General features: G+C 31.6%; 1 protein-coding gene across 2 annotated transcripts in view; it reads right to left on the bottom strand.

The window, feature by feature from the left end:
* The window catches only part of LOC118184299 (uncharacterized), a 414,080-nt gene extending 399,993 nt beyond the window's left edge, over positions 1 to 14,087 (bottom strand). Inside the window, exon 1 of one of the 2 annotated variants that reach the window (XM_085811552.1) lies at positions 13,967 to 14,087. In XM_085811552.1, coding sequence (XP_085667678.1) covers positions 13,967 to 14,015 — 49 coding nt within the window. In that variant the 5' untranslated portion in view covers positions 14,016 to 14,087. The remainder of the gene's footprint in view (positions 1 to 13,966) is intronic. The other variant, XM_085811553.1, reaches the window with a different exon arrangement.
* Positions 14,088 to 14,352: the final 265 nt, after the last annotated feature.

Genomic DNA, 14,352 nt, shown 5'->3' with positions numbered 1-14,352 from the left:
TTTTTACACATACACGTTTCGAGAGTATTTGAGCTAACGCCGTTGTTTTATCCCAACGCGAGAAACATATATATATTTATGCAGATTCTTCATTATTTAATCTCTTAAAATATAACTCAGGGCGATAATATTAGGTGGCATTAGTTTCAAAAGTGAAACAGACATTTAAGTTTTCAACGCAAAATGCCAAAACGAAATTAATAACCCTTCTGGGCTAACGGCCTTTGGGGCTAATAAACAAAATCTGAAAGATTTCAGATTTTTCATTACGCCTAAACGAGCGCTTTTCACATTTACAGACACATACCCGTTTCAAGAGCATTTGGGCTTACGCCAGTTTGGGCTAAAAATATTTAAAAATAGCATACCTTTAGAATCTTCGATAGACTGTCTAGACCGCTGGAGATAAAAATGTTTTATTTCCTACAATGTTGCCACTGCTCGCTTTGAAATTGTTGAGTTTTTAATCAAAAATTCGTTGAAGTTTTACAGAATATGAAACAAAGAATAAAACAAATCTATATTCAAAATTCAGGCTTCCAGGTGCCCGTGTTCGGGTGGAGGAGTATGTTATTCAAAATTTGATGACTCTAGGTACCGTTGTTTTTCACAATGCGAGAAACATATGCAGTACACATTCATCTAGATTCTTCGTTATTTAGTTTCTTTACATACAATACTTTTATATGTAATATTTGGTGGCAACAATTTGAAAAGTGATTCGAACATTTAAAGTGATTTATTTAAAATGATATTTCGAGAATGATAGCCCTACTTTGTTACAAATTCATTATTTATTTACCAATAATGGGTATTTTTTATTCCTTAAATACCTTTTAACTGGCTTTATGAGATAAACATTTTGCACAGTTTTATGTCGCATCTGGACTATTATGGAAAACAGAACGTAATAAATGGTTGATTCCTGTCGGTATCGTAGTTACAATGCAAGCCATTATGCGCTAGAAATGTATGAATCAGTGTACTCTACTTTCTTTTAAAAATACTTTATAATATAAAACGGTTACGCATACATTCCTTTAATCGCCTTTTTAAATCATTCTCCATTGTTCAAATGAAAACGAAGAATAACCAGAGTAAGTTAAAAAATTATTAATACATTTTTTCTTATTATTACTATTTAAAAAATTAATATGTTTTAGTAATAATTATAGTTAATTAATCAATTATTAGTTAGAGATACTTAATACATTATTAGTTTTAATAAGAAACAAACCATTTGGAAAACTTCTCATCCATATTAAACAACAAGCAATTACCCGATATATTTTCCATCAGAGTTGTTAATTACCCTTAATTACGCCAAGTACAGGTCATGAATGTTAGCAGTGATTTAAAATGTGCATTCAGTAGTAGTTCTATCCTAATTGGTTCTCGAGGAGAAAAAAAAAATGTCCATAAACCATAAATTATTAAAACAGAACCTTGTAAAACCTTTGTTATAACAGAGAGAATTCATGACGTCATTGCTACTGGAAATGCTGTCCTTTTACTCTATCAAAACTCGTAACCATATTTAACCACTAGACCATAAGAACTGTAACCATCAATCTTATTTTACTACTCAACTTTTTGTTTAGGTGAGAAAGAGAAACATATTCAAGGTCAGCAGCATTAGACAGGACCCTCAAAGTATAAGTAACAAGAAGCGTCAAAATTCTAGAACTTCTTGATAATCCTCTCCAGCCAATAAATCAAAGAGAAGAAAATCTTTTCGGAAAGTATGTTTGGCAGTTCGGCAGGGAAGGTTCGTTTCGAATGGGTCGTCTGATCTCTTGGAGCGTGTCCGGTCGATCGGCAGCCCCATTTAGCTCTGACGTCGACAACGACTTTTGGGGAAGGGCATTATTTTACGCGTTTTCCCTTGGGTTTCAAAAATAATTGGAAAGGAACTCGGAAAGCTTAAGATGAGTTTTGACATAACTCCTGCACACATTCTCTTTCCTACGAATGAAGAAGAAAGTGGAATCTCCTTCTATTCCTGAGATTTAAGTGGACATGACTAAAACTTCCAATTCCCTAATCAATAAATTTTTATTTCGAAATTTAATGAGGTAAACTGCTAATTAAATAAAACATTTTTCCAAAGATACATCATTTTCTCTCCGTTACATATTTTATTGGCTACTGAGTAATAGCGAAAGGATAAAGATTGTCTGCAACAGTATGATACCAAGTATACAAAAAATAAAAATTCTTAATTACTTTTTCTGTATCGAATATTTATAAGGTCTCTTCTTTCATATTCCTGGATTCTAGATCAGACTTCGTAACATATATGTCGGAATCGGATCATTGAAGTTATCTTTCTGTAGCGCAACGCAGTATGTTTTAGAATTCTCGGCTACGCCACAAACAAGAGAAATTCTGTTACTACTGATTAGTTGTATAAAAAAATTTATTATTAGTGGTAAGGAACAGACATATAAAATATTATTAAATGCAACGAATAACGGATTACAAAGCGAATATTGAAAAACAGTGAATATTATTTTGGTAATTTAACTTTTAAATTTTGCTACTTTCAGTAGAATCAATACGAAAGCATTGATGAAAAACAGCACTGCGTCCTTCTGTGAGCTCTTTTTGGGCTCCTTATAAAATAAATTAACTCTGTAGAGGCATTAGGAATTTTTTCGGAGCAGGAGAGATGAAAAATAAGCAACGCCTCCACCGGGGTTCGAACCACGGGCCTCTCGATTACGTGTCGAGCGTGCTGCCCACTGCACCACGAAGGCATGCTAAGTAGGCGGGAGAAATACCTTACAACTTAATGAAAAAATTATTTTAGCCTTAAAGGGAGAAATAACTCTTTGGTAACCAGAAACTTGGAAAAACGATTTGTAATGTAAGACTTAAGAAATATGTTCCCATCCACTTTAATTAAAGGTTTTAACATCCATTTTGATCATAGAAAGAACGCTTTCGTCTGATTGTGTACAGAAAACGAAGTGCAAAAAGACATATTTGTGCTTCCTTTAGCCGGAAAATCTGATCAACCTGAGAGATTTAACAATCACATAGTGCAGTAGTAGTGAGGCATTGAATATATGGAGGGCATTTGGGGTTGTTACCGTTAAAACATAGAAACAAAATGCTTTTCAAGGATAGCACCTTAAAATGAATAATTCTGTGAGATAAAGAGGCGAAATGAAAAGTCCTTGGAAAAAAAAGAGAATGAAAAGATGCATCGAGTTATTCGAAGCGATAAATGTATTACGAATTTTGAAGATGATAAGATCGTTGTTGGGGTTTTCTTTGGAATACTGGACCATCTTATCCATGGGCTGTATCTTAAATCTGTTACATGAATAACATGAAAGTTATATAGAAAGAGTGCCTAAACTCAAAGTTTAAAGGGCAGAGAAATTATTGTCGCATCACTTCACACGTATTTCACTGTTACAAGCGCTTTCTATCGCGCTTTTGGATTTTACTTTGATCCTAAATCAAAACGCTGAAATGGAAATCCTTCTTACCCCATCTTAAGAGACTGAAATGGCACGACGTGTTGGCTGAAAAGGCACCGAAAAAGCCTCTTCTGGGAAAGTCTGAAAACGGACATAACAATTTTCTGTGAAACAAGATGAAAGGTATGCAGAAATTAAACAGGCAGACATTTCGTTCTGTAAATATAGTACTAAACATTTATAATTATTAATAATCTAAGATGTTCTAAATATATTTTCACCTCCTTATAATTTTTATAATAATATTTTTCATTCTGTAATTTATTACGTAGTAAGAATGTAACGTATGCAATAATTAATAAGTGGTATTTTATTGTAGAAGTAGCCAGCTCATAAAACATTGGTGAATTTGAAAGACTGGGCAATTAAGATTGCTAATTTTAAGCTGGAATGGCTTCTTTAATACGAATATAGTTGAACAGACATAAAAATATGTTTTCAGGATTTTTTCGTATTTGATAATGTTTCAGGTCAACAACAGAATGTCCATTTCTCTCAGAAACAAGATTTATATACACATTCTTGAACACAAATTTTTATAAAAATGTTTTGTTAATTGTTTCACTTTTTGTCAATAGATGGCTCCAACCTTTTTCTCTCTATTGTTATCGCGTGAGCACAAGTTTGTCCTTATTCACCCCTACAGCTGAAAAAGATTATTTCAAACCTTCAAAACCAGTCCTGTAAGTTAATATACTTACGCTGTTTCTTACTTCTTGAGTATCTCCAGCATTTCAAAGCAGTTATTATAAACTTCTAGTAAAAACGCACAGTTGAATATTCTGCATGGTCGACTGATTCTGCATGAAGATGTTAAGGGAATTCTCCATGTTAAATGTGAAAAGAAGTTTAAGTCAAAGTTTAAATAGCATATATTTTTCTTCTGGAAATACAAACATTCTAACCTTTTTATTCATATGTTACTGAACCTAACGTTTTGTGCGTCATTTTTTGAAAATGGAAATCACAAACGTATGAAATTGCATAATATGAAGGTTATTTAAATCCTGTCAAATTCTCCATTGTCTTTGTTCAAACTGATAAACAAAAAATTGGCTACAACTGTGAATGTAACCAAACAACGATAAATATGTACGCTTTTAAACTTATGATTATTATAAAAATTATTATAAAATTTAAATCAACTGTACTGTATGAAACTGCCTTAACTTTTTATCTCCTTAGAAAAGGTCGCCAAATATTTTTCGCTTTTCAAGAAACCTTTAGCATAAAAATAGTTATATATATAATGCGCAATATATTCATGCAACTTTTTCTGTAATAAGATATGGAATATTCAAGACTACTTTATATTTTATCTCCTATTTAAAGATAAAAATGCTTTCTTAGCTAAGTTAATTTGAATAGAGAAAACGTAATTAAACTTAGCTTATCTTTTTGTTGCTGTTGTTTCTTTAAGTACCATATTTTTAACCTTTTACGTATTTTAAAAACACTTCAGATCTTAGTAACTTTCTTTTAATTTGCTTAAATAAAACTGGATTTTATTTTTTATAAGTACTTTCGACCAAAAAAGAATTTATTCCTTCAAATATATTAGCTCTTTCGAAAACTCTACAGAACCCTAACAAAATTCTAAGGTTCCAGAAAATCTTATATAAAGAACTTTGTAACAGACATTAAAATAAATGAAACACGTTGTATATTTGGTTTTAGGTATATAAAAACACATATGAAAATTTCTATGATTCCATATTCTTTTCTATATTGATGTTTTTTAAAAAGTTTTAGCAATTTATATTTTTAAGTGAATGAATGAAATGATGTTATTTGGCTTAACGCTACCGGTGTTTATGAGGTCTTCAGACTTGATGGATTCTCTGAAATGAGCTGTTATTGGAAATTAGAATAATATCGCTACTTGACTGTGCCCACGGGTCGACAAAGATACCTTCTATGGTGATGTCACTATCGATTGAATTAAAGATCCTCTTAATCATCATTCAGATTACGTATATGTTATGCTTGCACAAGTATGCTTTGTGCGTAATAATAATAGAATTTCGACACGAATATTAGATAAAATAGTAATCACATTATTGTAATTAAACCTCAGTAGATAATACGTGAAGGAGAATTTTCTAATGAAACTTTCTAAACTTTCTAATGCGTCATGTTCAAGACATGTGTATCAGGGCCACTGCACATATTGAAAATTCAGTCTTCCCGAAAGTATTTTTGTGGACACACTGATGCAAAGCGATAAAGTTAAGTCATAAGTTAGTGTTCGAGATTTTCAAACAATAAACGATGAAAATATAAATTTCATTTGTGTTGTTCGAGGATGCATTGAATTTTCTTCGTTATTTATCTGTGTTGAAAACTTAGCGTCTTGAAAAAAGGATTTTTTTTTTTTTTGCCTTTTGATGTTTCATTTCAGTGTTACTGTTCGAAATTTGATTAATTCTTCCTTGCACATACTTCTGGATTTCAAACTGTGCGTTGAAATACATCCTTGACCTCTTTTTTTTTAAAAAAAAAAACCTGTTTCACGAATTTAAAATTTTTTTTTATTTAAGATGTCTTTTTCCATGTATGTTCCTTTGCATTTACAAATGTCATTAGAGTTTCAACAATCCTTATACGATGTGTCTATACTACGTCTGTAACCATTGTTATGCAATAACCTATCTATATATTACTGTTACCAAAATGTTTGTCCTTTGGTTGAGCCGCTCCGGATTATATAACCATTACAGAAGACTGATTTAGATTAAAATCACCCGCAAATAATAATTATTTGCGGATTATTTTAATATAACGGGTCGGTCAAACAACAAGAATCAGCGTTATGTATGTAAATTTTGCAAGACTAATTTCTGTGGTTTAACTATAGAACCATTTTCCTTAGTTGCCTATGTGAAAATGATGGTTTAACTATAGAACCATCTTCCTAGTTGCCTATGTGCAAATGATGGTTTAACTACAGAACCACCTGAACCGTTATTGGAAACCTAAAAGTTTACCTAAATCATTTGCACTTACACAGCTGAGGAGGATGGTTCTATAGGTAAACCATCAAAACTAGTTCTCCAACATTTACAAATATTACGCTGATTTTTATTGTTTGAATTCTCCCATAATAAACGACTGGTTGTTCAGCTACCGAGTGTAATTTGAGCCATGGATGATTGCAACTGAAATATCTTTGCGTAATATACTTGAAGTCTGTAGGTCCAAAAGCTCTTTCTAGGGGCTGATGTTGATAAAAAAAAGGTTCAAAACTTCTGGACTCCGCTCCGATAGAAGACCATGCCAAAGATATCTATCACAGCTTACATTTGATCTGGCAATGTTATTTTATCCTAATAACCCATACAGAGGTGAATCTAACTATCACTATGCCTGAGAACAATGATTAAGTCTTGAGAAGGTTAAGATAACAGAAATTAGAACAAGCTACGCTCTTGTTCTATAAATTCCACAACTTGGGGTAAGGTAACATAAAATAGAAAAGTCGAAATTAAATTAAACGTTAAACAGTAGTCAAGGGCTACACTATTAAATATTACTGGAGGCTGGCTCACTAACTCTACTGGATCGTCGGCAGAGATAAACCGCAAAGCCAAATAATTACAACTCTTAGAGCTGGCACAAAACTTACCACCTAGAGCGCAAGCTATGCTAGAAACACGCTCTGTTTCAAACTCAAAAACTTTAGTTTAAATATTGGCTATTAAATTGATTTCTGGTGAGTACTACGAAAAGGAGAAGTTGTAGTAAAACTTGAAATCGTAAATAACTGATTAATTAACATAAGATTCCCCACAAGATGTATTTTCATGAATATTAACTTAGTTTTTATGCTTAGCTGCAGAAATGTAATCCTCATAGGTACAATCTGTTACATAACATTGTCTCTGGATCACACTGATATGTTAACGAATAGATTTTACTCAACGTTTACTGTAGAAAATATTCATATTTTCCCAGAATTTTTATAATAAATGGCCAACTTCTGCCAAAATTTGAGGCAATCCACTTAAATAATTTCCTATCTTTTATTAAGATAAAGGGAGAGCAAATTCTTTAACATAAAACAAATTGTTAATTTTGAAAATTTCTTTAAATGTATAAGTTTTTATTTCTGTTTGAAAAGATCACTGTTGTTAGAAAAAACACGGAATATTTGGTGGAACTCTCATATGATTTTTCTCTTAGAATGCGCTCCATATAGCTACATCACTGCTAATAAATTTATTATTTGCAGATTATGCAAGTTTCTATAATTGAAAGCATCACAGACTTGTATTCTTGTGATGCAAACACATCATCAGATCTCTTTCCGCATTTACCGCAGAACCCTGATTTGACTCCATACGACTTTTCGTTTAATTCAGTAAAGGATGGGCTTGGAAGGAAGTGGTGCTTCAATACCCATGCTGGTCATGCTGTCAAAGTGTAGCTTAGATTGACCGATGGGGACTTTTACGTGACATAGATACGCAGACATGTTGGGCATAAGATAAGATGTATAATATTTAATAGTGAATTAGCGTAAGATTATTGGAAAAATCGCAAAAGTATGTTCAATAACAGTTCCAATTTCTTTTTTTAACTGGACTATAGCCTAAATTAAAACAATAGGAGGCTTATGTTTTGATTTCATTTGTATTATCGTCTGTATGATTTCGATAATTCTTACAAAAGCTTTGTCGAGGATAAATGAATTACTAAATTAGCTTGGTATCTTTATATTCTGAAGCTAAGGATGTGTCATAATTTTACATCTGGTCCCTTTTCTCTTTTTAATAAAAATTCAGTTGGCTTGTTTTCTATTTTTATTTCTGTTTATTTCTGATATGCTTATTTAATTCCTTTGCTTTTGAGAACAGATGAAGAGCTTTGTCTTTTCTCGAGAAATTCATTTTTCATTTTTCGCAGCTTTCATTTTAAATTTTCAAGCTATGCTTAATTTTTTGTTAGTGTTCTTTTCAATAAATTGTGCTACAGACATACCTTGACTATAATTGCATTTTCTAATTGATTGCTTTGTTTTTTGCATGGCCTGTGCTTTAAAACTTTTTTTTGTTAATTTCATAGAATTTTGAATGCACCACTATACGAATATTTCTAAATTGAACGATTCGCTTTTCATAACTGGTTGTGCTATAGCGTTTTGAATCGAACTGTATACCGTTAATCCGCTGAAATTAGATTGTTTTCGTGTATGGCCATTATAAATGTGTATCAAAATTTTTTCAGACTAGCTCTTTAACTTGCTAACAACTGACAACATGATCTTGCCTTTGCAGCTAAACCGTCAGTCTTGATAAGAAGACACGGACAGTAGCTATGTTAATATCGGGAATTGTTACTGTTGTGTTTTTCGATCAGGTTTGCCTGGTAGTTTATGATTATATTACAAACAGAAAGGTGGAACAAAGAGCCAACAAAGAATTGTGCATTAAAAGTGAGCAAATCAGTCACATAAACTCTGAATATGCATCAGGCAAGGATACAGTGACTAGGGAAAGAATCGTACGCAACGTTTCGAGTAGCACAGACTTTCGAAAGGGAAAGAGCACCTTTTGAAGGCAAGTGACCTGGATGATCTTTCAGTATCAACGAGAATCATCTTAAGATGATTAGCGTTTCTGTTAACATTGTTTATGTTTCATATGGCTCGACGCAAAGTCAGAACTAAGTATGCGAAGGGTCACTGCTAAGTTTCCTTTCCAGCTGCGCACCTCTGAGAAGGAACATCTCATCGCAATGATTCAAGGTGTTCATAAGCAAGCTACGGATGTTCCACCATACGTTAAAGGAACTTTGGAAACGGTGCATTGATGATAGAATTGACTAAGTGCAAACAAAATAAAAATTATCTTTCAAATTTAGTCTTTGTTTAAAACTCTGATGCAATATGAGAATATATAAACACAGTTCATGAACTTTTTGTCTTAAATTAAATTTAAAAATACGTTTTCGGAACCAAACCTGTAAATAGTTCTATCTCATTACAAAATCAATTTGTTCACGTCTTAATTCTCATGGCTTTTAAAATTATCAGAAAACATATGAAAGAAAGAAAGAAGAAACTAAGAACATCTGAATTCGCGTTCATTATTTATATCGCTAAACATTAATCTATTTTCTTTTAAATTATTTCAAATGCTTTAGTTACGAAGATGTTCACTTAAATGGCATTAGATACGTATGTGCAATGGAAATGCTGCTGTAATACTCGTGATTTCAATTCGGACCGAATTATGTGCTTCCAACTCAGAAAAAGAATTTATTTATTCTAACATTAGAATTATTATTGCAGTTATTTATTCTATAATTACAATCCTATTGAATTATTCTCCCAAAGGAGCGTTAGCTCAGAAACTAATTTTGTTTTGGCATTTTTCTTTGGCTCACTTTAAAAGTCTGAATCCCTTTTCAAACTGTTGCCACCAAATATCAGAGTCCTGTATTATATCCAAAGAAATTGAATAATGAAGAATCTGTATGAATGTTTTTCGCATTGCGAAAAAATAATGATACCTAGATACAATGATACCTAGAGACATCAAAATTTTAATAACGTCCTCCATTCGAATATGGGCATCTGGAAGCCCAAATGTGGAATTTGGATTTGTTTTATTATCTAGTTCATATTTTGTAAAACATTAATGAGTTCTTGATTGACTAGCTCAATGATTTCAAAGCGTTCCATTAAAATTAACATCACGTTCATCTTCAAGCCCGGATATTTTATGCACGAGATTCCTTTTATACTACTGTTGAATCTATTTTTATGATTTAAGTACGAAAAACATAATATTTAATAAATAAAAGTAGCACACAAAACGCTAAAAAAGTTCAAAAACGGGCGTAGTATAAAACCAGAAAGCTTTCAGACTTTTTTATATGATTTGTCAGCAATCTCTGAAATATATTTTTAACTGCTTTTCAGGTGCTAGTTTATACTAGTAATTATTAAGCCGATGTAACTTCAAAAGTATTTTAGGCATTCTTCTAATTACCATTCTTTAAAAATAAAATAATCAAAAGTTTCTCAAACGACGTTAGTAAATATATAAACTAGAATGCTTAACAAGAAATTAGCATTTAAAAAAACTGCCTTTCATACAGAATTTAAATTGAAGTTTATTTCAAAAAACGCCCTTTATAAGTAAACTTCCTTGTTATGCAAATGTCTGCTAGTTCAAAGATTTATTAAACGTAATGTGTTTAATAAATCTTTACATTTTGTATAATAATGCGTTAAAGTTTTATTGTTATTTTTTATTTTCATTAACTTATTTCATTTTTACTTTATTGAATTACAGCTACGCTAGTCACATTAATTTTATATTACATGTAACTCTACAATTTGTCTCTTTTGCATGCGTCTTTTCAAAAATGTTAAGTAATTCTTGTTTTCATCACAATTTTCATGTGTGAACATGTTCATTTCTGTCAAATTACTAAATTACCACAAAGAGATTGCCTTTACGAATTTGGGTACATGTTCCTTAATTTAAAGCCTCTTTCAGGGAAAATTATATTAATTAAGATTCACATTAAATAAAATAAATATTGTATCATAAATTTCTTTTTAAGGTAACTATTACTCCTTATGAAACAAAAATCAAATGTTTTGGAACTTTGTTCTTCGTGAACCTTTATTTTAAGAAATAAATTTTTGTATTTTATTTTTGTATTTATTTACTTTTAACTAGCCAGTACTCATAATGTAAAATTATGGAATTATGATGTAAATTAAAATACGTTTTAAGTACAGAACGCACATATATATCGTTATATTACCGTTATAATTCATTATCTAATACTATGATGCACCACTTAAAGTATCAAAAATAGTAATAAAAAAAAAATCTGAAATGTTTCAGATTTTAAATTACGTCCAAAGGGGCGTTTTTTAACATTTTGTGTGTTACCTTTCTTTATTAAATATCATGTTCCTCGCACTTAAACCATAAGATCCAGTTAACCATAACATTAAACCATAAGAACAGCAATATCGCAAAATAGTTTTAAAACGAGCATATCTTTAGAATTTCCGATACAGAGACTCACGCGCTGGAGATAAAAATGTTTTTTCTGCACAACGTTGCCATTGTTCGCTTTGAAATCCTTGAGTTTGTTAATCAAAAATTCGTCAAAGTTTTAAAAAATAGGAAATCGATCATAAAACAAATTTCAAATTTCAAATTTGGTCTTCCACATGCTCATATTCGTTGGAGGACTACGTTATTCAAAATTCGATGACTCTATGTACCGTTGTTTTATCACAATACGAGAAATATACATATATTTATGCAGATTTTTCATTATTTAATTTCTTCAAATATAATTCAGGACTCTAACATTTTGTGGCAACAGTTTGAAAAGTGAACCGACATTTATGAGTCCGACGCAAAATGCCAAAACGAAACTAATAGTCCTTCGGGATTCAAATCCCTTTGGACTAATAATCTTTTGATTTTCGGAATTATTGATTAATAACACTTGATTTCCCCTCGCTACATGGTTTAGAGTTCAAAAAATTAGTTCTGAATCAGATAACTGAAAAAGCTTAAATTTAAAATAATTGAGAATATAGAAAAGTTTAGTTATAAAGTTAAAAATTATTCTGAAGAGCGCTGTAATATGAATAAAGGAAATGCAGTTACATCCAAAAAGGTGAAAAGAAATATTTATCAAAGGCTGAATCTATTAAAATAATTGACAGTTATCAAAATAAATGCGTTTCTTCATCAGTATATGAATCACTAAAATGCAGAACTTTCTTCTTTGCAAAACTGAGAGGAGCAAGATAAAAGGAATACAAGGTTAGTCTCTATAGTAAAAATTATATCTCATGTGATTATATGACAAAATATATTTGAGCTAAACCACATTTCTTCGAACACAGTTTTGCGAAGCGTTATCTTAAAATGTTAAATACATTTAACATTGTTTTACCTAAAGAACTGTTTAATAAGAATACCTATAACATTCAGGTAACAACAGCTACTCATTACACAACAGCTACCATTCACTTTTCTCATTATTATAAGGTAACGTAGACTTGTAATTTACTATATTTTCCCTACAGGGTTTATTGTCTCTTCAAGTCATTTGAGAAGGAATTTCGTAATACTTTGATAATATTACGATTTTATTATCAAATATTTTTATAGGAACTAAAAGCATTTATTTTCACTATAAAACATTAAGCTAATAAAATATAAAGAATAGATTACTTGTAATTCTTGTTTATAGGAAACATTATCATTTACATATAGCAGTATCAAATTGTTTTACATTAACCAAGTTATATGAAATTTTTCTATTCTTGCAGAAAATCTTCTATATCAGAAAGTAATATACAGAAGATAATGAAATAGTTTAAAAAAACTTTTATTTTTTAATAAAAAATAGTCTTTCTATCACAAAAGGTGAAAACTATAAATCACGCAAATCTTTGTGCCAGTTTTTTTATCCGGCTCCTTTCTAAGATAGAATGTTGCCAGTAATATTTTTGATGTCATACCAAGATATTTAATTTAAACATATTGAAAACTTTATTAAAGCTTTCATTTATTTCATTAGTTCAACATTTGTTAATCATTCTTGAAACCTTTATTTGCGGTACTATTTTTCATGAGTCTTTCCACATCATTCTTTCAACTATCAGACATCATCATTCTGTACTATCAGAAAGACTCTATACCTCAATATTGTTGGATGGGCATTTACCTCTTGCTTCAGCTGAGTAACCAACTACTGATTGAAAGATATGTTTCATATTCTTAAATCCAATACAATTTTCTGACAAGGTATCTTAAACAAAAAATTTTATTTCCGGTTCCACAGATAATAGACAATACATTACGAATAATTAATAGGGTAACCATTGCATATTTCTGAAACAAACTAAAGACAGAATTACCAGAATACCCATTATGTATTTTTAGACTTCATTATTCTTCCAATTTATGATACTATTTTGTTAATCCTTATTATATTTCCAAACGTGTTAAGAAATTCAAAATATTTCGTTTTTGAAATGTAGACAATTTTCCTAAAATGAAATGATAGAGGAAAAAAGGAAAAGAAAGTGTTTGGACTCAAAGCAACAAAAGACACTGAATTATTGAAGCGCCATTACTATAATCATACTTATAAACCCCAAACAGCAGAACTTTCTTTATCCCGCCAAATTCCACCTACATTTTTCCTGCCGCTATATTACGTGACACAGTCCCCTGCTCTCCATATGGGATGACACGAAAGGGTTGTGACGGAAATGCCTACTCCGGAAATGTTTCCATCAACTTCAGACGACCAACTTGTGGCCGATTGGCAGTTTTCCGGACACTTGTGCCGTTCCAGATCCGGGAGTCGGACAACTAAATGGGACGAGTGCGTTTTCTGTGAAAAGCGGTGGGAAAGCTTCGGGATTTTTTAAAAAATGAATGAGAAGACATTTCAGAAGAAAAACGAGAGGTACTTACGGCTGTCTGTCCGGGGGTTAATTTTCTTTTTGCCGTGCTTGGGCGGCATTTTTCGGAAAGAGAATCCTCAAACGACTGAAGCGGCCGCCGGCTCCCAGGATCACCTTGACGCCGGGGTTGCTGCACCGCTGATGGTTGCGCCCTCTCGTGGCGAAAGTCCTCTCGCTTTTTCATCTTGGACTTCGCGTTCTCCAGGAAAGAAAACTTGGAGACGACTCTGGAAAAGAAAAACTGGAGACTTTAGATCCATTCATTCACTCTCGTGGGTTATTAATCTGATTGGTTATAAGCTTTAAATAAAAGAAAAAAGAATTGAAAAAGAAATCATTTTAGTCTTCATAATCCGCGACTGGTGAAAGAGAAACTAAATTTCTTTTCTTTATAAT

This window comes from Stegodyphus dumicola, chromosome 2 (genome assembly GCF_044657685.1).
Source record: "Stegodyphus dumicola isolate Sdum_Otavi_A_Nest chromosome 2, ASM4465768v1".
Taxonomy (NCBI): Eukaryota; Metazoa; Arthropoda; class Arachnida; order Araneae; family Eresidae; genus Stegodyphus; species Stegodyphus dumicola.
This window is presented reverse-complemented; position numbering and strand designations above follow the sequence as displayed.